Source organism: Budorcas taxicolor, chromosome 5, assembly GCF_023091745.1.
Source record: "Budorcas taxicolor isolate Tak-1 chromosome 5, Takin1.1, whole genome shotgun sequence".
Taxonomy (NCBI): Eukaryota; Metazoa; Chordata; class Mammalia; order Artiodactyla; family Bovidae; genus Budorcas; species Budorcas taxicolor.
This window is the reverse complement of record NC_068914.1, coordinates 26,137,538-26,163,699: the sequence shown is the minus strand read 5'-3', so window position 1 is coordinate 26,163,699 and position 26,162 is coordinate 26,137,538. Positions and strand designations below refer to the sequence as shown.

At 37.9% G+C, this 26,162-nt stretch overlaps 1 protein-coding gene across 1 annotated transcript in view; it reads right to left on the bottom strand.

Moving 5' to 3' along the window:
- The window catches only part of JMJD1C (jumonji domain containing 1C), a 280,413-nt gene that overhangs the window by 176,513 nt on the left and 77,738 nt on the right, over positions 1 to 26,162 (bottom strand). Inside the window, exon 2 of the mRNA XM_052640187.1 lies at positions 12,860 to 13,024. Coding sequence (XP_052496147.1) covers positions 12,860 to 13,024 — 165 coding nt within the window. The remainder of the gene's footprint in view (positions 1 to 12,859; positions 13,025 to 26,162) is intronic.

Below are 26,162 nucleotides of genomic sequence, written 5' to 3'. Positions count from 1 at the left end.
ACAAAAGGGCCGTCCGACAGACTGAAGTCAAAATAGCCTCGGGAAAATGGCCCTCCATCTTAATTGCTAAGGTTCCAACAGCATACCCATGGGATTCCTATAGACCTCTAAACCTACTGAAGTTCCTCTGCGGCACTTGCAATTTATACCAATGAACTATGACTGCCCTTGCCCTGTGACTGATCACAATAAGACATATCTTAAAATATACTTCTAATATTAATGTAATTAATATATTCTCATTACTCTTTGTGTACTGCCTGTAAGAGAGAAGTGAGCCTTATTTTCGATAATATCCAATCCCACACAATGATAAATAGTCTTAATACAAGCTTGTGAACTGAGTGACACAGAGTGACTGTTTCAAACTGACTTAAGAATTCCAATAAAATGGGTAAGGGCCAATTGTAACTAAGCCTGTTCATAATAGTATCTGATATACTGCACAAGAGTCAATTCTGTTAGCAGCATAGCAAATTCCTCTGCCATACAGACTGATTAGAGTTGAACACTACTGATCAACCAACACTTTCATATATAAACATGTGTGTGTGCATACAAAATTCTCTATTACACCTTACCACACTGTAAAGTATAAGGTAAACATAATTCCATGTGCTATAAAGTAGAACCTTGTTGCTCTAAGGTTTTTATGTATAAATTTTGTTGCTTAACCTTTACAACTCTACATAGTAAATACTATTATTATGCAGGTAGTGAGACATAAGGAGAATAAATTATTTAAGTTCATCCAGATATTAAGAGTAAAGTGCACAACAGAGGTTTGAAACAGGAAGTCCAACATCAAGGCTTATGTTCTTTAATACACTCCCTTCCTACATGGCTGCTAGGCTTCTATAGTCTTTTTCAGCCAACTGCACTCTCGAAATCTATTTTAGAAGATCCCTAAGGTCATATCATGCCATGTAACCTTCTGGGCAAACAGTAATTCAGACAGAATTAAAAACAAATCTTAAATATGATACTTATTATATTTTACTTGGTCATTGTTTGAATTGTTAATTTTAACAGGAAGTCTTTAATTCTTTGAACTGTTAAAAATAGATACTAAAAATGCTGCATTAATATAAAAAGTAGATATCAAAATATATCAACAGAAACTTAAAACAAACTAATAAACTAACTCATTTGAAGAAAACTATTTCCAAAATTAAACTGCCAGATAAACTGATTACATTAGAATTTCTACTTTCTTGGGAAACAACAGTTGTTTTCATTAAAAAGAAATTATCCTTAGGCATTAAACTTCCATTTTGAAGGATGATTTTAATTACTTTATAATACTTTCTAATATATATTGATAGTTTTAACACCACTATAATCAAGATGATTCTACTTAAATTTTATTTGTTCATGTTTCTCTAAAGTATTCATAATTATAATCTTAAAGCTGCATAATCTCTCAGATTATCTTCCAATCCCAAAGAAGGGCAATGCCAAAGAATGTTCAAACTACTGCACAATTGCACTAATCTAACACACTAGCAAAGTTAATTCTCAAAATTCTCTAAGCCAGGCTTCAACAGTATGTTAACCATGAAATTCCAGATGTTCAAGCTGGATATAGAAAAGGAAAAGGAACCAGAGATCAAATTGCCAACATTCGTTGGATCATTGAAAAAGCAAGAATTCCAGAAAAACATCTACTTCTGCTTTATGGATTATACCAAAGCCTTTGACTGTGTAGATCACAACAAGCTGTGGAAAATTCTTCAAGAGATGGGAATGCAAGACCACGCAATCTGCCTCCTGAGAAACCTGTATGCAGGTCAAGAAGCAACAGTTAGAACTGCACATGGAACAACAGACTGGTTCCAAGTAGGAAAAGGAGTACGTCAAGGCTGTATATTGTCCCCCTGCTTATTTAACTTATATGCAGACTACATCATGCAAAATGCTGGGCTGGATGAAGCACAAGCTTGAATCAAGACTGCCGGGAGAAATATCAATAACCTCAAATATGCAGATGACACCACCCTTACGGCAGAAACTGAAGAAGCACTAAAGAGCCTCTTGATGAAAGTCAAAGAGGAGAGTGAAAAAGATGGCTTAAAAGCTCAACATTCAGAAAACGAACATCATGGCACCCAGTCCCATCACTTCATAGCAAATAGATGGGGAAACAATGGAAACAGTGACAGACTTTATTTTGGGGGACTCCAAAAATCACTGCAGGCAGTGATTGCAGCCATTAAGTTAATTAAAAGATGCTTACTCCTTGGAAAAAAAGCTATGACCAACCTAACAGTATATTAAAAAGCAGACACATTACTTTGCAGACAAAAGTCCATCTAGTCAAAGCTAGGTTTTTCCAGTGGTCACGTATGGATGTGAGGGCTGGACTGTAAAGAAAGCTGAGTGCCGAAGAATTGATGCTTCTGAATTATGGTGTTGGAGAAGACTCTTGAGAGTCCCTTGGACTGAAAGGAGATCCAACCAGTCCATCCTAAAGGAAATCAGTCCTAAATATTCGTTGGAAGGACTGATGCTGAAGCTGAAACACCAATACTTCGGCCACCTGATGCGAAGAACTGACTCATTGGAAAAGACCGTGTAGTTGGGAAAGACTAAATGTGGGAGAAGAAGGTGATGACAAAGAATGAGATGGTTGGATGGCATCACCGACTTGATGGACATGAGTTTGAGCAAGCTCTGGGAGTTGGTGATGGACAGGGAAGCCTGGCGTTCTGCAAGCCATAGGTTCGCAAAGAGTTGGACACGACTGAATGACTGAACTAACTAATCTCTCAGAATATTAATTCAACACCACTCACAAATTTTCAGACATTTGTTTCCTTTTTTCTTTTCTAATAGGACTTAATGAACAACTTTCTGCATGTAACATTATGTCTTTAATTCTTCCATCTGCATGACTGTCTGACTCATCCTAGGTATCTGATAGACAATGGATGAACTAAAATAATTGCTTATTAAAATTTTTTTTACTTCTTAATAATTATATTATAAGGATAATTTCCTGAGAAGAATTAATCAATCAAAGAGTAGAAACTTCTTTATGGTTCTTGCAACTTAATACCTTCCCCCCAAATAATGTCATTTGATGACACACAAGAAATGAAAGACATGTTTATTCACTGGAATCCTTTTTAGTATTAGACCTTTTCATTTAAAAAGTTTAATCCTTTACTATATATAATTAAATCTCATAAAATGCTTTATCTTCTGGATAAATAATAATCCTAAAGTATATTATTTCCTTATTTACTAAGTACAAAGAACTGTAAAACTAAGAATTCTAATTCTGAAAACGCCAACAATCAATATGAAAAAACCCTCAGAACAAATTTATGTCAAAGCTCAATTCACAGAATATGGCATATCTTCACATTTCAACAAAATTTGGTTAAAGTCATAATCTAACCAAGTCTGGCAACGTAAGAGCTGAATATAAATGCCAAGTGTGTCCCAAAGACAGGTGAACTCTATTCTACCTTGAGAGGGTTTTTTTCAAATAGAGAGCAAGTAAAAAGCATTTTCATTAGGCAAAATAACCAAAAGGAAATATACTGATGAAGGTTTACATGCTTATGATCCGATCACAATTCCTGGTGAAGCCAATCCAGAATAACCTATTTAGTGAAGGAAGAGTTGCACTGGAAAAAAAGAGAAGTCAGAGCTTCTTAAAACTCATTCCAGAAATTCAGATAATCATTTTAGACTGGAAAATTTAGTTGACAGTGAAGATATTTCATTTCTCCCTATGAAAACTTAAGGAATCACATTTAATTTGATTAGAACAAGGGTATTTATTCTAAACATTTTTGCTCTTTATTTTTAACTACTTGCCATGTTCAACACTTGTAGCTGACATTACCATAACTGGCTGATGATGCTCTCTTATAGTTTGATCTTAGCATAAAGTAACAGGCAGGAAATTTGCTGTAACTCCTAGTGGGGTTCTTCTTCACTAGTTGGGATAGAGTAAGTTCATCACTTTAAGCATTTACTCACTGTCTTAACATGGGTAAGGCACTCTGCCAGAGCCCTAGGATGATACAAAGATGACCATGACACGATCCTGTCCTCAAAGAACTTACAATCTATTAGAGAAAGACAGACATGTAAACAAATAGGTATAATACAAAGTAGAATGTGCCGGTTGTTAAAACAGAGTTACAAAAACCATGTTCTGAAAGAGCACAAGATACTGAAATTAATTCTGGATGGGGAAGTCTGGAAGGCTGGGGCAGCAGAAAGTAGCAGAAAACTCAGCCCCTTAGAAAATGCAGCAGTGTTACAGCCCAGCTAGGTTAGGGTCAAAGCCCCACTCCCCACAGAAGGTTTTCCTAAAGGAGATGGAGCCAGGGCCCTAACCCAGTTAGGTAGGCAACTCGTTGATTTCAATTATGAATGCAACACTTTCCTTCCCTGGTGCAGATAAATGGGATTTCGTGAGTATTTTATTGCATTAAAAAATAAAATAAATTTAACAACATATTACGTAACTTACATAAAAATGTAAGCTACCCTGGCTTCCATCATCAGAATGGCCTCAGGTGGTACCCCGATCGTACAGGACCAAGCAGAAAGAAAGACACCACTTCAGTATGTTATATATGCGGTGCTTCAATACATGTGATGCTATTAGATCTTGGGAAGAAAGATGAAAGAGACAAGAGACACTTCCAGAGAAGTGACCTAGGTATTATTATACTATACCACTTTTGAAGTTTTCCTATAAAAATTTTAATGTAAACTTTAGAATAGGTTAATGAGATAACAGGATTTTTCTTTTAAGTCATCATTCCAAAAACCAGCCGGTATATTTGCTGGTTTCTACTGATTTCTTAGAATAAGGAGTAAACTAGATAATACAACCAATATGTAATATTTAACAGGTACCACACAAGGTGTGAAAACAACTGGAAAGAAGATAACACAAATATGTTTAGGTGCAGAAGAACAAGAAAGCAACGATCTTGTGCCAACAATCACAAACATTAAACCTATAGAGAATCAGAGACGAGACTACGCTCCACTAAGTTTCATCCTATGGCCCCCTCACGTTTCCCTAAAACAACTCCAATGTGTATGCATAGTATTTTATTATGCTATATGAATTCTAAAATTCAGAAATTCGTACCTACTGGTTGTAGATCTCCCAAAATAAGTTTTAGTGAACAAATAACAGAATTTTAGTCACCTATATTACACATAAATGAATGTTTACAAAGTCTTAAAAGTTAAAAATCATTATTTTCTAGGCTATACCATCCATTCTGATTTTTATTATTTGTTCTATTAATTTTTACAGCTCCCTGGAAAAAATAAAGGAAACAGAAAGGAAGACACTTCCTATCTAAATTAAGAATGACATTACATTAGACAGACTTTCTTTAAATATAATAAACATACAATTCAAAAACACTTTCCTAAAATGAGCTGAGCAAACCACAAAAAAATATATCTGTAATAATATTTTAAATGTCATATTTAAAAAAACACAAAACATATTAGAAAAACACAAAACTCTAATATGTAATTGAAAATACAGTTCAGAAGAATGCAAGTTGCTGATAAATATGAAAAAAAATATTCATCCTATTAAAGAAATGCAAATTAAAACAATAAAATCGTATTTTAAAATACCAAATTAGAAGATACAAAAAAAAAACACAATTTGTTCCTGAATTGTAAAAATCCCCCCCTTTAAAATGTTTCTTTGAGTTTTAAAACAAGATGTTCTGAAAACAAGTAATCAATGCTTATAGGGAAGGAATTGGAGGCTTAAGATTCAGGGAGGGATGAGAACACTCATTTACTGGGGACAATGGAAGCTACATATAACTTTCAAATAATTTGTGTAGAGTATCAGGATATTTTAGATTTTGTTTTCAGGTTCATACCCTTTAGATTCTATTACTTTGAACCTAAATTTTGAAATAATCGGATTCAGATAAAGATTTATATATTTATAACAATGACACTGATTACACTTTTTTCTAGTAACAAAAATTCAGAAAAAACTAAATCACCAAACTAATTACCAAATAGCTGTGAAAAGGAGAGAAGTAGAACGCAAAGGAGAAAAGGAAAGATATAAGCATCTGAATGCAGAGTTCCAAAGAATAGCAAGAAGAGATAAGAAAGCATTCCTCAGCGATCAGTGCGAAGAAATAGAGGAAAACAACAGAATGGGAAAGACTAGAGATCTCTTCAAGAAAATAAGAGATACCAAGGGAACATTTCATGCAAAGATGGGCTCAATAAAGGACAGAAATGGTATGGACCTAACAGAAGCAGAAGATATTAAGAAGAGGTGGCAAGAATACATAGAAGAACTGTACAAAAAAGATCTTCACGACCCAGATAATCAGGATGGGGTGATCACTCACCTAGAGCCAGACATCCTGGAATGTGAAGTCAAGTGGGCCTTAGAAAGCATCACTACAAACAAAGCTAGTGGAGGTGATGGAATTCAAGTTGAGCTATTTCAAAATCCTGAAAGATGATGCTGTGAAAGTGCTTCACTCCATATGCCAGCAAATTTGGAAAACTCAGGAGTGCTGACAGGACTGGAAAAGGTCAGTTTTCATTCCAGTCCCAAAGAAAGGCAATGCCAAAGAATGCTCAAACTACCGCACAATTGCACTCATCTCACACACTAGGAAAGTAATGCTCAAAATTCTACAAGCCAGGCTTCAGCAGTACGTGAACCGTGAACTTTCAGATGTTCAAGCTGATTTTTAAAAAAGCAGAGGAATCAGAGATCAAATTGCCAACAACCTTTGGATCATCAAAAAAGCAAGAGAGTTCCAGAAAAATATCTATTTATGCTTTATTGACTATGCCAAAGCCTTTGACTGTGGAGATCACAATAAACTGTGGAAAATTCTGAAAGAGATGGGCATACCAGGCAACCTGCTTCCTGAGAAACCTGGATGCAGGTCAGGAAGCAACAGTTAGAACTGCACATGGAACAAGACTGGTTCCAAATAGGAAAAGGAGTACGTCAAGGCTGTGTATTGTCACCCTGCTTATTTAACTTATATGCAGAGTACATCATGAGAAACACTGGGCTGGAAGAAGCACAAGCTGGAATCAAGATTGCTGGGAGAAATATCAATAACCTCAGATACGCAGATGACACCACCCTTATGGCAGAAAGTGAAGAACTAAACAGCCTCTTGATGGAAGTGAAAGCAGAGTGAAAAAAGCTGGCTTAAAGCTCAACATTCAGAAAACGAACATCATGGCATCTGGTCCTGTCACTTCATGGCAAATAGATGGGGAAACAATGGAAACAGTGACAGACTTTATTTTGGGGGGCTCCAAAATCACTACAGATGGTGATTGCGGCCATGAAGTTAAAAGACACTTGCTCCTTGGAAGAAAAGCTAAGACCAACCTAGACAGCATATTAAAAAGCAGACACATTACTGTGCAGACAAAGGTCCGTCTAATCAAGGCTATGGTTGTTCCAGTAGTCATGTATGGATGTGAGAGCTGGACTACAGAGAAAGCTGAGTGTTGAAGAATTGATGCTTTTGAACTGTGGTGTTGGAGAAGACTCTTGAGAGTCCCTTGGACTGCAAGGAGATCCAACCAGTCCATCCTAAAGGAAATCAGTCCTGAATACTCATTGGAAGGACTGATGCTGAAGCTGAAACACCAATACTCTGGCCACCTGATGCAAAAAACTGACTCATCTGAAAAGACCCTGATGCTGGGAAAGATTGAAGGCAGGAGGGGATTGGGGACGACAGAGGATGAGATGGTTGGATGGCATCACCGATTCTATGGACACAAGTTTGGGTGAACTCCGGGAGTTGGTGATGGACACGGAGGCCTGGCGTGCTACGTTTCATGGGGTCTCAAATAGTCACACAGGACTGAGTGACTGAACTAAACTGAAATTACCAAACACTAGGTAAATGGATCATCATAGGATACAATATTATGCAGCCATTAAAAACTGAGGAGAAATAAACAGAATGAAACATTAACTAATAGAAAACCCTGGACCTACATTTTAATTTCAGAACCTACTATTTTAATGAAGCCTCAGCTGCCATCTATGGGGTCACACAGAGTCGGACACGACTGAAGTGACTTAGCAGTAGCAGCTAAAACTAATGATTAAAAGAAAGCCTTGATTTTGTATCCTGCTGGTCTGCTGAATTCGTTAGTTTTTTCTTTTTTTAAGTTTTTATGTGGACCATTTTTCAAGTTTTTATTGAATTTGTTACAATATTGCTTTGCGTTTTGGTTTTATTTACTTATTTTTGGCCTTAGGCATGCAGGATCTTAGCTCCCTGACCAGGAATTTAATCCACACCCTTTGTACTGGAAGGCAAAGAGTTAACCACTGGACAGTGCAGGAAGTCCCTCATTTATTAGCGCTCACATTTGTGCATGGTATGACCACACAAAGTCATACCATTGCCAAACAAAACTTTTACTACTTATTTTCCAAACTTAGATCGTTTTTTCCCCCGTTGTCTAAGTATCATCCTTGTCTTGCTCTGGAAAATTTTCCAGGTTTTCACAATTAATCTGTTAGCTAAGAAGAAAGATATAAAATCAGCACATGAAAGTCAACTACATTTCTGTACGCTAGTAATGAAAAATATGAAAATAAAATTAACAAAACAATTCCATTTACAATAGCATTGAAAAAGCTGAATTACGTAGGAATTAACCATAGAGGGAAAACACTGGTACACTGAAAACTACAAAACACCGCAGTGTGTTAGTCGCTCAGTAGTGTCCAACTCTTTGCGACCCATGGACTGTAGCCCACCGGACTCCTTTGTCCATGGAATTCTCCAGGCAAGAATACTGGAGTGGGTGGCCATTTCCTTCTCCAGGGGATATTCTGGACCCAGGGACAGAACCCACATCTCCTAGGTCTCCTCATTGCAGGCAGATTCTTTACCATCTGAATTACCAGGGAAGCCCATAAAACACGGGCTAATAGAATTAAAAAGACACAGAAAATAAATGGAAAGATATGTGTTCATGGACTGTAAGGATTATTAAGAGATCAATACTGTCCAAAGTGATCCACACATTCAATGCAATTCCCATGAAAACCCCCACATTTCTTGCAGAAACAGACCCATCCTGAATCTGAAATGGAATCCCCAGGGACACCAAACAGCTAAAACAATCTTCAAAATAAACAAAGTTGAGGAACTTACACTTCCTGATTTCAAAACTTTCTATAAACTAACAGAAATCAAAGCAGTGTGGTACTGGCATAAAGAGAGATATACATAACAAAGAAACTGAATAAAGACCAGAAATAAAATCTTATGTGTAAGGCAAAAAAAGGTTTGAGAATAGCGTCAAGAATATTCAATGGAGAAAGGACCGTGTTTTTAACAAATAATGGCAGGAAGTGGAATATTCACTAACAGGTTGTGAGCCTTATCTAATGCACTTACAAAAATTAACTCAAGATGGATCAACAGACTACACATAAGACTTAAAACATTCAAATTCTTAAAAAACATATGACAAAAACTTCATGACAATGAAATTGGCAGTGATTTCTTGGATATAACACCAAAGGCAAAGATAAGAAAACAAACAGTGGACAAATTTAACTTACTGAAAATTTTAAAATTTTGTTCATAGAAAGACACTATCACCCATGTGAAAAGACAACCTACAGAATGGTAGAAAATATGTTGCAGATCAAATCTAAGAAGAAATCAAAATCCAGAATACTACAGAGAACCCCTAAAATTCAGTAACACAGAAACAAACAGTCCAATTCAAAAATGGGCAAAAAATTTGAAGAATCATTTTTCAGCAGATATACAAATGCCCAATAAGCATATGAAAAGATGTTCAACATCACTAATCATTAGGGAAATGCAAATCAAAACAAGAAGATTATCACCTCAAACTCATTAGGATGACTATTATCGAAAACCTGACAGGAGCAAGAGTTGGCTAGAATGTAAAGTAATATGGCTGCTCTGACAGTAGCTGCAAAATAAAAGACAGAATTACCATATAATCCAGCAATTACACTTCTGAATATTTACCCCAAAGAAGTGAAAGCACGGTCTCCAAGAGATATACATAACCCTAAGAGCACAGCAGCATTCTTCACAATAGCCAAGCGGTGGAAGCAATACAAGTATACACCAACAGACAAGTCACTAAACAAGATATAGTATATACGTACAATGAAATACCATTCAGCCTTATAACACAAAGGAAGGAAATTCTAACACAGGTTACAACACAGATGAACACTGCAGACATGCTAAGTGAAATCAGTCAGTCACAAAAAGACAACTGCTGTAAGATTCCACTTATGTAAGGTATAGCATAGTCAAAGTCATGAAGACCCAAAGTAAAATGATGGTTCCTAGGGTCTGAGAAAAGGAGGGAATGGGGGATAATGTTTAATGGATATAGTTTCAGTTTTGTAAGATGGAATAATTTCTGTACACTGAAGTACAGTGAGAATGTAGTTAATACCACTGAACTTTATACTTAAAAATTAGTAAAATGGAAAATTCTATGTTAAGCACATTACACCACAATTCCAAAAAACAATTTAATTCTATGCTTGAAAAACAAGAAAGCAGAGACATATACTTTTTAAGAAAATATGTCAAAGAATTAAGTTAGAAATATTCCTGGGAGGCAGAAACAGAATGATTACCATTTTCTAGTTGACACTCTTTAGCACTTTCCAAGTTTTTTACAGTGTGTGACAGTGTTAGTCACTCTCTTGCGTCTGACTCTCTGTGATCATGGACTGTAGCCCACCAGGCTCCTCTGTCCATGGGAGTCTCCAGGCAAGAACACTAGAGTGGGTTGCCAGTTCCTTCTCCAGTACTTTTTATTTAAAAAATAAGTTGAATATTTAAAAGTTTGGTGTTTATTTAAATAGTTTTGTGGGGTTAAAAGATTTAACAGAAACAAATTTGTAGAATGTGATAAAATTATTATTAAATAGTACTTCCCAATAGAAACTTTCTCCCAAATGAGTAATTTATAAATATACATTAGGAATTCACCTTAATTTTAACTGTCTCTAAGAAAAGGCAAAGATTTTTCTAAAGTTCTGTCTATTCTTTAACTATGTTCCCAGGGGATACTTTTTGGTATTATTAGTATTACTGCTTTTGAAACTTTTCATTCAAAATTCACATATATGTGGTAATTACAGATTTCATCCAATTTTTGAGTTGTTTATAAAATTAGAAAGCATACTAGTGATGGTTTAAAAAACTTCATATTAACAATCCAAAACACAGAGTATGAGACAGTTGGAAGACATCATCAACTCAATGGACATGAGTCTGATCAAACTCTAAGTGATAGTGAAGGACAGGGAAGCTTGGTGCACTGCAGTCCATGGGGTTGCAAAGAGTCAGTCATGACTTAGCGACTAAACAATAAAACACTCATTCAACAAATATTTTTTAAAAATCTGTCTTGAATAATATTATCTTCTTTATTTTCCTAGAATATTCGAACTATCCTATCAAAACTATAGCTCATAAATATTACCTTTCATCTTTCCATATTATATTCTCTTTTTAAAATGCCTTTAATTCATTTTATTCTCTCTCCTTCCCTCCCAATCTTTGCTTTTTATCCACTTACCTCCTACACTTTTAAAGGGTTAACTAAAACAGAAAATTTAAAGTACTTCAATTACCAGCAAATTAAACTATCCTTCTATGTAGTTAATTTATGTTGAAAAATTTCTAAAAGTACCTACCTTGATAATATATATATACCAAACACCTAAAGTAATGTTTCAATGCCGTTAACATATTTCTTTGATATTAATATAATTATTTCATTCAAACTGAATAATTATTAAATGCTGAATACTCTTCCAGAAAACAGGGATAATAATGGTTAAAGAGACTTTTCCCCCACAGAATTAATGATGAGAATTCACTGCAATCTATTGTTTTCTTAAATGGAATATCTCCTGATATGAAGTAATTTTTTCTTACTACCTTAAAATCCACAATTGACCCTTAAACAACATGGGGGTTACAACTCAAGCCACAAACCAGTTTACAGTATGTGTATATAACTTTTCAATTCATTCTCCATGTCTGTGGTCCCCCATTTGTAGAGTCAACCAACTGCAAATAGTATAGCATAGGAATACATATTTATTAGAAAAAAATCCACATACAAGTTGACTCACACAGTTTAAATCCATGTTGTTCAAGGGTCAAATGTAATCCTTCCATAAATATCAGATATTATCCACAATGATTCACTCAATTTTGACAAAATTTAACAAACTAAGAAAACGATATGCTACTTAATGATTTATAAAAAGTATCCCACAAAGTGTCATTCAGCAAAATTCTTTCACATCGCATACAAATCAGTCAACTATCCCTCAGCAGTCATCAATTCATGTTTCTCCTAAAGAACAGAATGAACTATTTGTGGATGAAATATGCTGAAAGAGTACTAACAAAAAGACATAAAATTGTTTGAGAAAATGGAAGTAGTATTTTGAAATATCTGCCAGCTACTTCAGAGCTTTGTTGCTTTTGTCTAGTGGCTAAGTTGTGTCCAACTTTTTGTGATGCCATGGACTGCAGCCTGCCAGGCTCTTCTGTCCATGGGGTTTTCCAGGCAAGAATATTGGAGTGGGTTGGCATTTCCTTCTCCAGGGCATCCTCTCAACCTAAGGATCGAGGTTTCTCCTCACTCAAGGTTTCTCCATGCTTCTTGCATTGGTGGGGAGAAGCCATTACTCAGAAATATTCATCTATAATCACTAAGAAAACTCTAAACTTATATTTAGCTCTTAATTCTTTTAAAATAAACAACTGAAAATTATTAATGACATAAGGTATACAGATCTTACCAAGGCAGGCCACTGAATCTGTTTGCTCTTTGATCCCTGAGTCTGGCTAGGGTCGATCCTTCTGGCCCAGATTAAGTGGTATTCCACCAAGAAGGTTGAAAAATCTTCATAAACTTTAACCCACTCTCGTTTATCCCACTCAAGATCATCAAATTCCACATACACCTAGGAAAAGAAAACAAAACTCATAAGCAATGGAGAGTGTAATATTTTAAAATTTAAGCCATGAATTTAAATTACAAAAGCCATTAACAAATTCATTATTCAAATTAACAGTTCTCTTAAAAATCATTATTTATCTCTTTAAACAAATTATAACACTTATTGTATACAAGAAGATAAACAGTAAGTTTGCTAAGAAAAGCAATTTACATAATATTCTTCAGTACAGATTGGCAAGTATCTACTAATGAACTATGTTGATACTGATGATTCTAGAGGCAGAACTCAGGAAATGCTTTCTAAGGACCAAACAGTAATTATTTTAGGCTTTGCAAACCATATGACGTCTGTCTTAACTACGTATCTCTGACTTTCTAGTATCAAAACAGCCATAGACAGAACGTAAACAAATGAGTTTGGCTTTTTTCCAACAAAACTTTTCAGTACAAAGACAGAAGGCAGTATAAGGATGGTCAACATATGAAAAATCAACTAATGTAACATACCAGATAAACAGAATGAAGAGAACGACATGATCATTTCAACTGACAAAGAAAAAGCACTTGACAAACTGATCACTCTGTCACTACACAAATACTCAAACAGGACTAGAGGGAAACTATCTCAACTTAATGAAAATAATAATGAAAATAAAAACCCCACAGCTGGATCATACTCAATGCTGAAAGACTGGAAAGCTTTTCCACCAAAACAGGAACAAGACAAGAATGTTATATTTGGGAAACCGAAGCTATTTTATTCTAAGTCATGCAATCATTCAACTCTTCTTTTCCCACCCTCATTCTTTTTCATTCATACATCTGTTACATAGAGCTGTCTTCCCTACAAGAGTATTAGTTATGCTGGGGGCAGTCTTATTCGTATGTTTTTCTTCTAGCCATCTTTTGCTCCCTTACACCTGAAGTGTTTCTTTCCACTTAAATTCTGTTTGTTCTTCTGGCTTCGTTCAACTTCTTGGAAGATGTTTATAACGCCTACCTCTATTCAAGCTTAACTGTGACCATCTACAAGCAGTTATTTTTCATACAGTTTTATCAGCATATAATCCAATAATGGGTACAAACTCACTGAGGGTAGAACTGTTTCAGGGTCCACATCAGTGCTGCATACATACAAAGTGCTTACCAACTATTACAAACCTCATACTCTCGGAATCATGGAATTTAAACATGGAGGTAAACTGGTAAAACGTATGTTTCACTTGAGATACCTCTGCCCCTGCCCATTACTAAGCTAGTTAGCTACGTTTATGTATAAGAATTGGGAAAGAGAGAAATACACTGTTTAAGAATATAATCTCTGTTCATGTTTACCCACACAAACTCATAGAAGAAGCTCTGTTGTCTTCTAAAAATGTATCCTTAGAGGTTATGCTGAGGCCATCTGATGTTATGTGAATATTTCAAATGATATTACTTTCTCCACTACTTTAAATCTTTCAAGATTCTCAGTTACTCAATTCTGCATAAAAGGGTTTTGGGAAACACCAGGAAACTGAAGTTGAGAAAAGGTTCAGGAAAACCTTAGCACTCTTTTTACTTTCCCCTTATAAACAATACATACACACATGGATAAAAATATGATATACCTAGTTGTGGATGTGACTGGTGACAGAAGCAAGGCCCAATGCTGTAAACAGCAATATTGCATAAGGATGTGGAATGTCAGGGCCATGAATCAAGGCAAATTGGAAGTGGTCAAACATGAGATGGCAAGAGTAAACGTCAACATTCTAGGAATGGGCAAACTAAAATGGACTGGAATGCGTGAATTTAACTCAGATAACCATTATACCTACTACTGCAGGCAGGAATCCCTCAGAAGAAATGGAGTAGCCATCATGGTCAACAAAAGAGTCCGAAATGCAGTACTTGGATGCAATCTCAAAAACGACAGAATTATCTCTATTCATTTCCAAGTCAAGCCATTCAATATCACGGTAATCCAAGCCTATGCCCCAACCAGTAACGCTGAAGAAGCTGAAGTGGAACGGTTCTATGAAGACCTACAAGACCTTTTAGAACTAACACCCAAAAAAGACGTCCTTTTCATTATAGGGGACTGGAATGCAAAAGTAGGAAGTCAAGAAACACCTGGAGTAACAGGCAAATTTGGCCTTGGAATATGGAATGAAGCACGGTAAAGACTAATAACAGTTTTGCAAAGAGAATGCACTATTCATAGCCAACACCCTCTTCCAACAACACAAGAGAAGACTCTACACATGGACATCACCAGATGGTCAACACCAAAATCAGATTGATTATATTCTTTACAGCCAAAGATGGAGAAGCTCTATACAGTCAACAAAAACAAGACCGGGAGCTAACTGTGGCTCAGATCATGAACTCCTTATTGCCAAATTCAGACTTAAATTGAAGAAAGTAGGGAAAACCACTAGACCATTCAGGTATGACCTAAATCAAATCGCTTATGATTATACAGTGGAAGTGAGAAATAGATTTAAGGGCCTAAATCTGATAGATAGAGTGCCTGATGAACTATGGAATGAGGTTTGTGACACTGTACAGGAGACAGGGATCAAGACCATCCCCATGGAAAAGAAATGCAAAAAAAGAAAAATGGCTGTCTGGGGAAGCCTTACAAATAGCTGTGAAAAGAAGAGAAGCAAAAGGCAAAGGAGAAAAGGAAAGATATAAGCATCTGAATGCAGATTTCAAGAGAATGGCAAGAAGAGATAAGAAAGCCTTCCTCAGTGATCAGTGCAAAGAAATAGAGGAAAAGAACAGAATGGGAAAGACTAGAGATCTCTTCAAGAAAATAAGGGATACCAAGGGAACATTTCATGCAAAGATGGGCTCAATAAAGGACAGAAATGATATGGACCTAACAGAAGCAGAAGATATTAAGAAGACGTGGCAAGAATACATAGAAGAACTGTACAAAAAAGATCTTCACAACCAAGATAATCACGATGGTATGACCACTCACCTAGAGCCAGACATCCTGGAATGTGAAGTCAAGTGGGCCTTAGGAACCATCACTACGAACAAAGCTAGTGGAGGTGATGGAATTCCAGTTGAGCTACTTCAAATCCAGAAAGATGATGCTGTGAAAATGCTGCACTCAATATGCCAGCAAATTTGGAAAAGTCAGCAGGGACTGGAAAAGGTCAGTTTTCATTCCAATCCCAAAGAAAGGCAATGCCAAAGAATGCTCAAACTACCGCACAATTGCACTCATCTCACACACTAGTAACGTAATGCTCAAAATTCTCCAAGCCAGGCTTCAGCAATACGTGAACCATGAACTCCCAGATGTTCAAGCTGGAGTTAGAAAAGGCACAGGAACCAGAGATCAAATTGCCAACATCCGCTGGATCATGGAAAAAGCAAGAGAGTTCCAGAAAAACATCTACTTTTGCCTTATTGACTATGCCAAAGCCTTTGACTGTGTGGATCATGACAAACTGCAAAATTCTGAAAGAGATGGGAATACCAGACCACCTGACCTGCCTCTTGAGAAACCTATATCCAGGTCAGGAAGCAACAGTTAGAACTGGACATGGAACAACAGACTGGTTCCAAATAGGAAAAGGAGTATATCAAGGCTGTATATTGTCACCCTGCGTATTTAACTTATACGCAGAGTACATCATGAGAAACCCTGGGCTGGAAGAAGCACAAGCTGGAATCAAGATGGCTGGGAGAAATATCAATAACCTCAGATATGCAGATGACACCACCCTCTGGCAGAAAGTGAAGAGGAATTTAAAAGCGTCTTGATTAAAAGAGAAAGAGAAGAGTGGAAAAGTTGTCTTAAAGCTCAACATTCAGAAAACGAAGATCAAGGGATCTGGCCCCATCACTTCATGGGAAATAGATGGGGAAACAGTGGAAACAGTGTCAGACTCCAAAATTATTGCAGATGGTGATTGCACCAATGAAATTAAAAGATGCTTACTCTTTGGAAGGAAAGTTATGACCAACCTAGATAGTATATTCAAAAGCAGAGATATTACTTTGCCAGCAAAGGTCTATCTAGTCAAGGCTATGGTTTTTCCAGTGGTCATATATGGATGTGAGAGTTGGACTGTGAAGAAAGCTGAGTGATGAAGAATTGATGCTTTTGAACTGTGGTGTTGGAGAAGATGCTTGAGAGTTCCTTGGATGCAAGGAGGTCCAACCTGTCCATCCTAAAGGAGATCAGTCCTGGGTGTTCATTGGAAGGACTGATGCTTAAGCTGAAACTCAAAACTTTGGCCACCTGTTGCGAAGAGTTGACTCATTGGAAAGACCCTGATGATGGGAGAGATTGGGGGTGGGAGGAGAAGGGGACAACAGAGAATTAGATGGCTGGATGCCATCACCGACTTGACAGACATGAGTCTGAGTGAACTCTGGGAGTTGGTGATGGACAGAGAGGGCTGGCATGCTGCAATTCATGGGGTTGCAAAGAATCGGACATGACTGAGCAACTGAACAAAATATTTCAGTCAAGAACCTAAAGATTGATGGTGTATTTTTAATGTAAAAGGCCATATACTCAATGTAAATTCTTCCCAATGAAAAGTCCTTGATGTAAAATTAAAAATTCATCTAGAAGTGAACTTTCTAAACTCATACTTATCTTGAATAGACAGTGTTATGGTGCTTTTTAGGAATCTGCTAGCACCTGGGGACAAAAGGAAACTGAAATCAGACATCTTCCTTCTTTGCTGGAAAGCCAATTTACCTCCATAGTATCAACAACAGTGAAGGATTTGAGAGTTTACTGTAGACAGATAGGTAGGTAAACAGGTAGACAGTTTTGTGTGTGTGTGTGCCCACGCACACATGCTAACAAGCTAGCTTACTACTGTTTCATGGATTCTGGCAAAGGACACAAGACTCCTAAGACTTCATTACTTAGAGCAAAAGCTACTTATTACTTAAAACAGAGTATCAGCATGCTACTTATGTTGGTGCCTCAGGCCTCCCAACTCCCATGGGAAGGAAGTGAAGGGCCCAGGATGAACACCTGTATACACAGAAAGAAGAACAATGACCATGGAATAGACTTCCACTTTGTACTTTAAGTGGAAGCAAGCATGCTCTTTTTGGGGGAAAGTCTGTCTCATCCCTCCTTGCCACTCACTGCAAAGACAACCCTGAGAAATGGTCCAGATAAAGGGCAGTCAGGGTTTTGCTTTCTTGGTATACACAGCAAGGGATACACGATGCCAATGTTAGATTACCTATACCAACACAGGTAAGATTTTGTACCTTGCTAACTTGATCAGTAACAAACTTATTAGCCTTACAAAGTATGGGTATGTAAATGGGAAGAGGCTTAGAGAGGCATAATTTCTTTCAATCTATAAACCTATCTAAAACACTGTTAATACTTTTATTTAATTAACGCATTGCGCTGTGCTTAGTAAATTCTTTTAATTATCACACTACTTTGTATTAACTCCCTCCTCATTCATCCCTATTAGATCCTTCTATCTACTTAGTTCCCTGTCTTACTAGCTAAAATACAAGATCTCTGAGGGCAAGGATTAGTATACCTTCATCTTTTTTTGCATCTCTAGTGCCTGGCAAAGTACGGTCCTTGTTAAATTTTCTGAATATCCACCACTGTGCAAAGCATATTATAAACACAAATAAATGACAAATTTTGGGGAAGAAACACTACAACACTAAAAAAAAAAGGCACTAAAGGCAACATGAATACAGCTGATCTATTACTGGTGAGTCACTGGTTTCACAATTCTGTAGATAGAAGGAAAGGGTGAAGATCTCACACAGTAAATACCAGATTTCATATTAGAGCCAATCAAGATGCACACTGGAACTTCAGAAATTAGAGATATACACCAAGAGTTAACAGCCATGCGTACATCGCAACAATTTACCATGTAGTAAGTATGATGAGAGAAAAAGGCTAAACAAATAACTATCAAAAACAATCACTATGTGAGAGTAAATATGCGGAAAATACTTTACTGCCCCTCATGTACGATAAGGGGCTGGTGTAACTCAATGAAGCTATGAACCATGTCATGCAAGGTCACCCAAGATGGAATGGTCATAGTGAAGAGTTCTGACAAAACGTGATCCACTGCAGTTGGAAACGGGAATCCACTCCAGTATTCTTCCCACAAGAACCCCGTGAAGAGTATAAAAAGGCAAAAAGGTGTGACACTAGAAGAGGAGACCCCCATACCTGAACCAGGTTGGAAGATGTCCAATATGCTACCTGGGGAACAGTGGGGGCCAATTACTAACAGCTCCAGAAAGAATGAACCGGCTGGGCCAAAGGGGAAATAACACTCGGTTGTGTACGTGTCTGGTGGTGAAAGTAAAGTTCAGTGTCATAAAGAACAGTACTCCATAGGAACCTGAATCAAGGGAAACTGGATGTGGTCAAGCAGGAGATGGCAAGAGTAAACACGGACACCTTAGGAATCAGTGAACCAATATGGATGGGACGGGCGAATTTAACTCAGAAGACAATTCTATCTACGACTATTGGCAAGAATCTCTTTAGAAGAAATGGAGTAGCCCTCATAATCAACAAAAAAGCCCGAAATGCAGTACTTGGATGCAACCTCAAAAAAGACAGAAAGATCTCAGTTCATTTATGAGGCAAACCGTTTATCATCATAGTAATCCAAGTCTATGCCCCAATCACTGACGCCAGTTGGACGTGCTAACAAATGAACAACAACAAATATTTTATTAGCTCAAGATACTATAACAGTGAATTCTAAGAAGTGCTCACTGGATAGCTAAAAAACTGTAATGTTTTTCTTTTAATCTGTGCTTTCTACAACAGATATCAATATGCAAAGATTCTCAGTTTTACATATGTTTAATAGGAAATCCCTAAAAGGAAAGCTGTCAAACTGTTAAAGCAATCATTGGCAAGAAAACAAAAACATAAATAGCAATCATGCAATTCAGTTTCTGCTGTTTTGCCCATTAAAATTAACCTAACCTCTGAACTCTTCAAACACAGTTACTATTTATATACAGAATGTCTCTTTTCTACTACATGGCTTGATTGTTTTAAAGTAGCAAGTGGATTCTGCTCACTTGATTTCAAGACATGTATTCAGCATCAGTTCAGTTCAGTTGCTCAGTCGTCAGTTCAGTTCACTTGCTCAGACGTGTCCGACTCTTTGAGACCCCATGAATCGCAGCACGGCACGCCTCCCTGTCTATCACCATCTCCCGGAGTTCACTCAAACTCACGTCCATTGAGTCCGTGATGCCATCCAGCCATCTCATCCTCGGTCGTCCCCTTCTCCTCCTGCCCCCAATCACTCCCAGCATCAGAGTCTTTTCCAATGAGTCAAGTCTTCGCATGAGGGGGCCAAAGTATTGGAGTTTCAGCTTCAGCATCATTCCTTCCAAAGAACACCCGGGGCTGATCTTCTTTAGAATGGACTGGTTCGATCTCCTTGCAGTCCAAGGGACTCTCAAGAGTCTTCTCCAACACCCCAGTTCAAAAGCATCAATTCTTTGGCACTCAGCTTTCTTCACAGTCCAACTCTCACATCCATACATGACCACAGGAAAAACCATAGCCTTGAATAAATGGACCTTTGTTGGCAAAGTAATGTCTCTGCTTTTTAATATGCTATCTAGGTTGGTCATAACTTTTCTTCCAAGGAGTAAGCGTCTTTTAAATTCATGGCTGCAGTCACCATATGCAATGATTTTGGAGCCCAAAAAGATAAAGTCTGACACTGTTTCCACTGTTTCCCCATCTATTTGCCATGAAGTGATGGGACCAGATGCCATGATCTTCGTTTTCTGAATGTTGAGCTTTAAGCCAACTTTTTCACTCTCCTCTTTCACTTTCATCAAGAGGCTTTTTAGTTCAATGGTCAAAATTAATAGGCATTCACGTGAACTAGCCCAAGCTTAAACAAACAGAATATGTTGAGGAATAATCAACACATATAAGAATTATTTTAAAGAAACAGGTTGATCTTAAAAAATAATTAACTGAATTTGGAATTAGACCTGAAAAATAGTCTGGCATAATCCAAGGAATAACTGGTTTGAAATAATGTAAGAGGTTTCTGCTATTTTCTCTTTTATTACAGTCATCATTGTGAAGTAAAGTAAAGTGAAGTCGCTCAGTCGTGTCTGACTCTTTGCGACCCCATGGACTGTAGCCTACCAGGCTTCTCCATCCGTGGGATTTTCCAGGCAAGAGTACTGGAGTGGGTTGCCATTTCCTTCTCCAGGGGATGTTCCCGATCCAGGGATTGAACCAGGGTCTGCCCACATTACAGGCAGACACTTTACCATCTGAGCCACCCAACTTTTTAACAAACAAGTATTATATTCTGTGTTCAGCTCAGTCGCTCAGTCGTGCCTACTCTTTGCAACCCCATGATTCGCAGCATGCCAGGACCCCTGTCCATCGAGTCAGTGATGCCATCCAGCCATCTCATCCTCTGTCGTCCCCTTCTCCTCCTGCCCCCAATCACTCCCAGCATCAGAATGTTTTCCAATGAGTCAGCTCTTCGCATGAGGTGGCCAAAGTATTGGAGTTTCAGCTTCAGCATCATTCCTTCCAAGAAATCCCAGGGTTGATCTCCTTCAGAATGGACTGGTTGGATCTCCTTGCAATCCAAGGGACTCTCAAGAGTCTTCTCCAACACCACAGTTCAAAAGCATCAATTCTTCGGCACTCAGCCTTTTTACAGTCCAACTCTCACATCCATACATGACCAGAGGAAAAACCACAGCCTTGACTAGACGGACCTTTGTTGGCAAAGTATTGTCTCTGCTTTTGAATATGCTCTCTAGCCTTTGTGTGGATCACAATAAACTGTGGAAAATTCTGCAAGAGATGGGAATACCAGACCACCTGACCTGCCCCTTGAGAAATCTGTATGCAGGTCAGGAAGCAACAGTTGGAACTGGACATGCAACAGACTGGTCCAAACAGGAAAAGGAGTACATCAAGGCTGTATACTGTCACCCTGCTTATTTAACTTCTATGCAGAGTACATCATGAGAAACGCTGGACTGGAAGAAGCACAAGCTGGAATCAAGACTGCCGGGAGAAATCTCAATCACCTCAGATATGCAGATGACACCACCCTTCTGGCAGAAAGTGAAGAGGAGCTAAAAAGCCTCTTGATGAAAGTGAAAGAGGAGAGCGAAAAAGTTGGTTTAAAGGTCAACATTCAGAAAACGAAGATCATGGCATCTGGTCCCATCACTTCATGGGAAATAGATGGGGAAACAGTGGAAACGGTGTCAGACTTTATTTTTTGGGGCTCCAAAATCACTGCAGATGGTAACTGCAGCCATGAAATTAAAAGATGCTTACTCCTTGGAAGAAAAGTTATGACCAACCTAGACAGCATATATTCTGTGTAGTTACATTAAATTTGCTAAGGTCAACTAAAATCAAACTCGTAAGGACACTTCCATAGAGGAGTAGAATACAAATTCACACCAAAATAGTATCTTACTAGAATGACAATCATAACAAGTAAAATTAAATATGCTTTGTGATATATGAATCTAGGTTCTGAAAATTCTGCAATAGTCTGGGGATCACAGATAATCATTCATCTCCAAAGGGGTATTCAAATCTCTATCACAGTTAACAAGTATTATTGGTAATGGAAATAATAGCAATATCAGTAACAACAACAAAAACAGGTAGCACTTGAACAGGGCCTACTATGTGCATATATTAGGGGGCTCCACAGGTGGCTCAGTGGTACAGAATCCACAAGCAGGAGACAGGGGTTCAATCCCTGGGTCAGAAGGATGCCCTGGAGAAGGAAATGGCAACCCACTCTAGTATTTCTGCCTAGGAAATCCCATGGAAAGAGGGGCCTGGCAGGCTACAGTCCATGGGGTCCTGAAGAGTCAGACAATACTCACCAACTAAACAACAGCAGCAGCACGTGCAGATATTAAGCCATTTGATGATATATACCCTGTAAGTAGGCACTACTGTGAGCAACTTTTTCAAAAGTGGGAACAGATCCAGAGAAATTAGTTGCCTAATGTCAAGCAGTTAGTTAATGGAGTTAATGAAAACACTAAAATGTCTTATAAGAGGTTTAAGTCATATAGCAGCACAAGCATAGTCCCTACAAGCTGATCCACACAGCATGTGGTAAAATCACTGACTAGAGAGAGCTGTCCACGTAGCTGACTCCTTTGTGGCATAAAAAGCAGAAGAACCAAACACTTCAAATGGCCTTAAGACTTTCCACATTAAGTCTACAAGTTGGAGCCCTACGGAGCAAAATAAGAAAAAGGGTCAAAAAAGATAGCAAACAGTAAAACAAGAGACCAAGCTTGCTTTCAGTATCTATACTATTTAATAAAGTGAGACTAAGCTTGCTTTCAATATTTATATTGCTCATTTCTCTATGAATTAAGTTACCTAAATAATCTTACTACTTGGTGAACAAGATGCATCAAGAATTGCAAAGTATTCAAAGATGCTTAAGTTTCAATTACTCTTCTCTACATTCAATAAAAAAGAACTACATTCCTATCATGTCATCTAAGTTCCTTATTATAAAATTCGGTATGTATACTACTTGGCTTCTCAGGTGGCTAGTGGTAAAGAACCTGCCTGCCAATGCAGGAGACATAACTACTACTATCTTTTGTAAAGACTGAAGTGAAGTGAAGTGAAGTGAGTCACCCTGTCACGTCCGACTCTTTGAGATCCCAAGGACTTGGAATTCTGCAGGCAAGAGTACTGGAGTGGGTAGCCTTTCCCTTCTCCAGGGGATCTTCCCAACTCAGGGATCGAACCCAGGTCTCCTGCATTGTGGGTGAATTCTTTACCAGCTGAGCCACCAAGGAAGGCCAAGAATACTGGAGTGGGTAGCCTATCCCTTCTCCAGGGGATCTTTCCAACTCAGGAATCAAACCGGGGTCTCCTGCATTGCAGACAGATTCTTTACCAACTGAACTATCAGGGAAGGGGGGCAGGTTGGAAAGATTAGGTATAGTATTTAATACAGTATCACTGATGATGATGATTGTCTTAATCTGCATGTGCTGCCTTAACAAAATACCAAAAAAGAAGAGAAACTTAATTTTCTTACAGTTCCAGAGGCTAGAAGACTGAAAACAGCAAGGTTTACTTAAGAGAAGGACCCTCCCCTTGACTGCAGACAGGCTGCTTTCTCAGTGTGTGCTCACATGACCTCTTCTTTGTGGGAGCACAGACAGTCTCTTGTTAGGAGGCAACTAATCCAATCATGAGGGTCCCAGCCTCATGACTTCACCTAGCCCCAATTATCTCCCAAAGACCATCATCTCCAAATACCTTCACACTGAGAGTTAGGACATATGAGTTTGGGGAGGACAGAAACACTGAATCCATAACATTAGGAAAGACAGCACCAGCTAAAATCTGAGTGCTTACCATGCAACGGGTAAGGTTTTACAAAAAAGGAAACAGAACGTAAGCAACTTACAGCTTTTGGACAATTACTCAAATGATACACAATTGAAAATGGGCTAAGCTTAGAGCTCTCTTTTAAAGTACTGAATGGCTAAAAAGAAGGAAAACTATCAGAGCAGTTCTTTTTTAGCATATGGAGGCATTCTAGAGACCACAGTAATTTCTAGACAATACAAAAGATGAGTAAAGAGCGAGGAGCTTTACTAAACAAGGTGGGGGAAGCTTTCCAGGAACACAAATTCTGAGATTGCTTTTAAAGCACAGTAATGAATTAATGTAGACAGCTCTTAGAGGTGTTAACAGAAAACGAATTTCTGGGAGTAGTTTACAAAACTGAATCCATGAGTACGTAACCCGAGTTTAAAGGAGAAGGATAGCAACCAAAAATATAATGAAGAAAAATCCAAGTTAAATGCAAAAGTCCTGAGTACTACACTAAGGTGTATTAATAAATTCACAACATAATTTGTTTAGAAAAAGACTCAAATTCTGGTTTTTGTCTTTTGAGATATGATTAGAAATTATATTAAATATAATGTTTTACAGAAAAGAAGGCAAATATATGCAGAAGCTCCCATACCACTCCAATTCTAGGAGTACCTTTTAAAGTAAGTTGGAAATCTTGAGTTAACATAAATATCAATCATTTCTAAGTATGATAGCTTTTGATTTTTTTTCCCTTGGTATTTGATTATTAGGGTCTTACACTCAATCCTAGAGCTCCACAAAACTCCTAGAGATTTATCTTTTGAAAATTTATGCTGGCAGTTTTCTACTATCTATGACCTAACTGGCAAGCTATTCTCAAATTTTTCCTGTCACTACTAAGCGTCGAAGAATTGATGCTTTTGAACTCTGGTGTTGGAGAAGACTCTTGAGAATCCCTTGGACTCCAAGGAGATCCAACCAGTCCATCCTAAAGGAGATCAGTTCTGAGTGTTCACTGGAAGGACTGATGTTGACTGAAACTCCAATACTTTGGCCATCTGATGCCAAGAGCTGACTCATCTGAAGAGACCCTGATACTGGAGTTGGTGATGGACAGGGAGGCCTGGCATGCTGCAATTCATGGGGTCACAAAGAGTTGGACACAACTGAGGGACTGAACTGAACTGAACTGATACTGGGAAAGAGTGAAGGCAGGAGGAGAAGGGGACAACAGAGGATGAGATGGTTGGATGGCATCACTGACTCAATGGACATGAGTTTGGGTAAACTTCAGGGGTTGGACAGGGAGGCCTGGCGTGCTGTGATCCATGGGGTCACAAACAGTCAGACACAACTGAGCGACTGAACTGAACTGATTATTGCTACCAACTCCAAATCCAGTGACTCCTTTCAGAGCTTTCTGTTCAACCTGAAAGATGGTGTGTTCCTTCTTCTCGCAATATAATAAAAAACTGGGTCTTTCCTCCTAGTCTGTAACAGAGACTATACTATGTTCCTGTCTATAAGCATGTGGAATTTCATTAACTGGGCCCCAGAAGACAATGTAACAGGCAATTAGTCCATCAGATTGCTGAGGTGACTCAAAATCATCACTAATGTTCTTTCTTAAAGATTTGTCTTTCCAGGTAAGTAGCTTCTCAAAGAGTTGGCCAGAGGTAAAACACATCTCTTTGACACTTTGAATTAAAAAACCCAAGTCCTTCTATTCCTTCTCTTCACAGTACTGAGAGCCACCTCTGCTTTCACTTTTCTG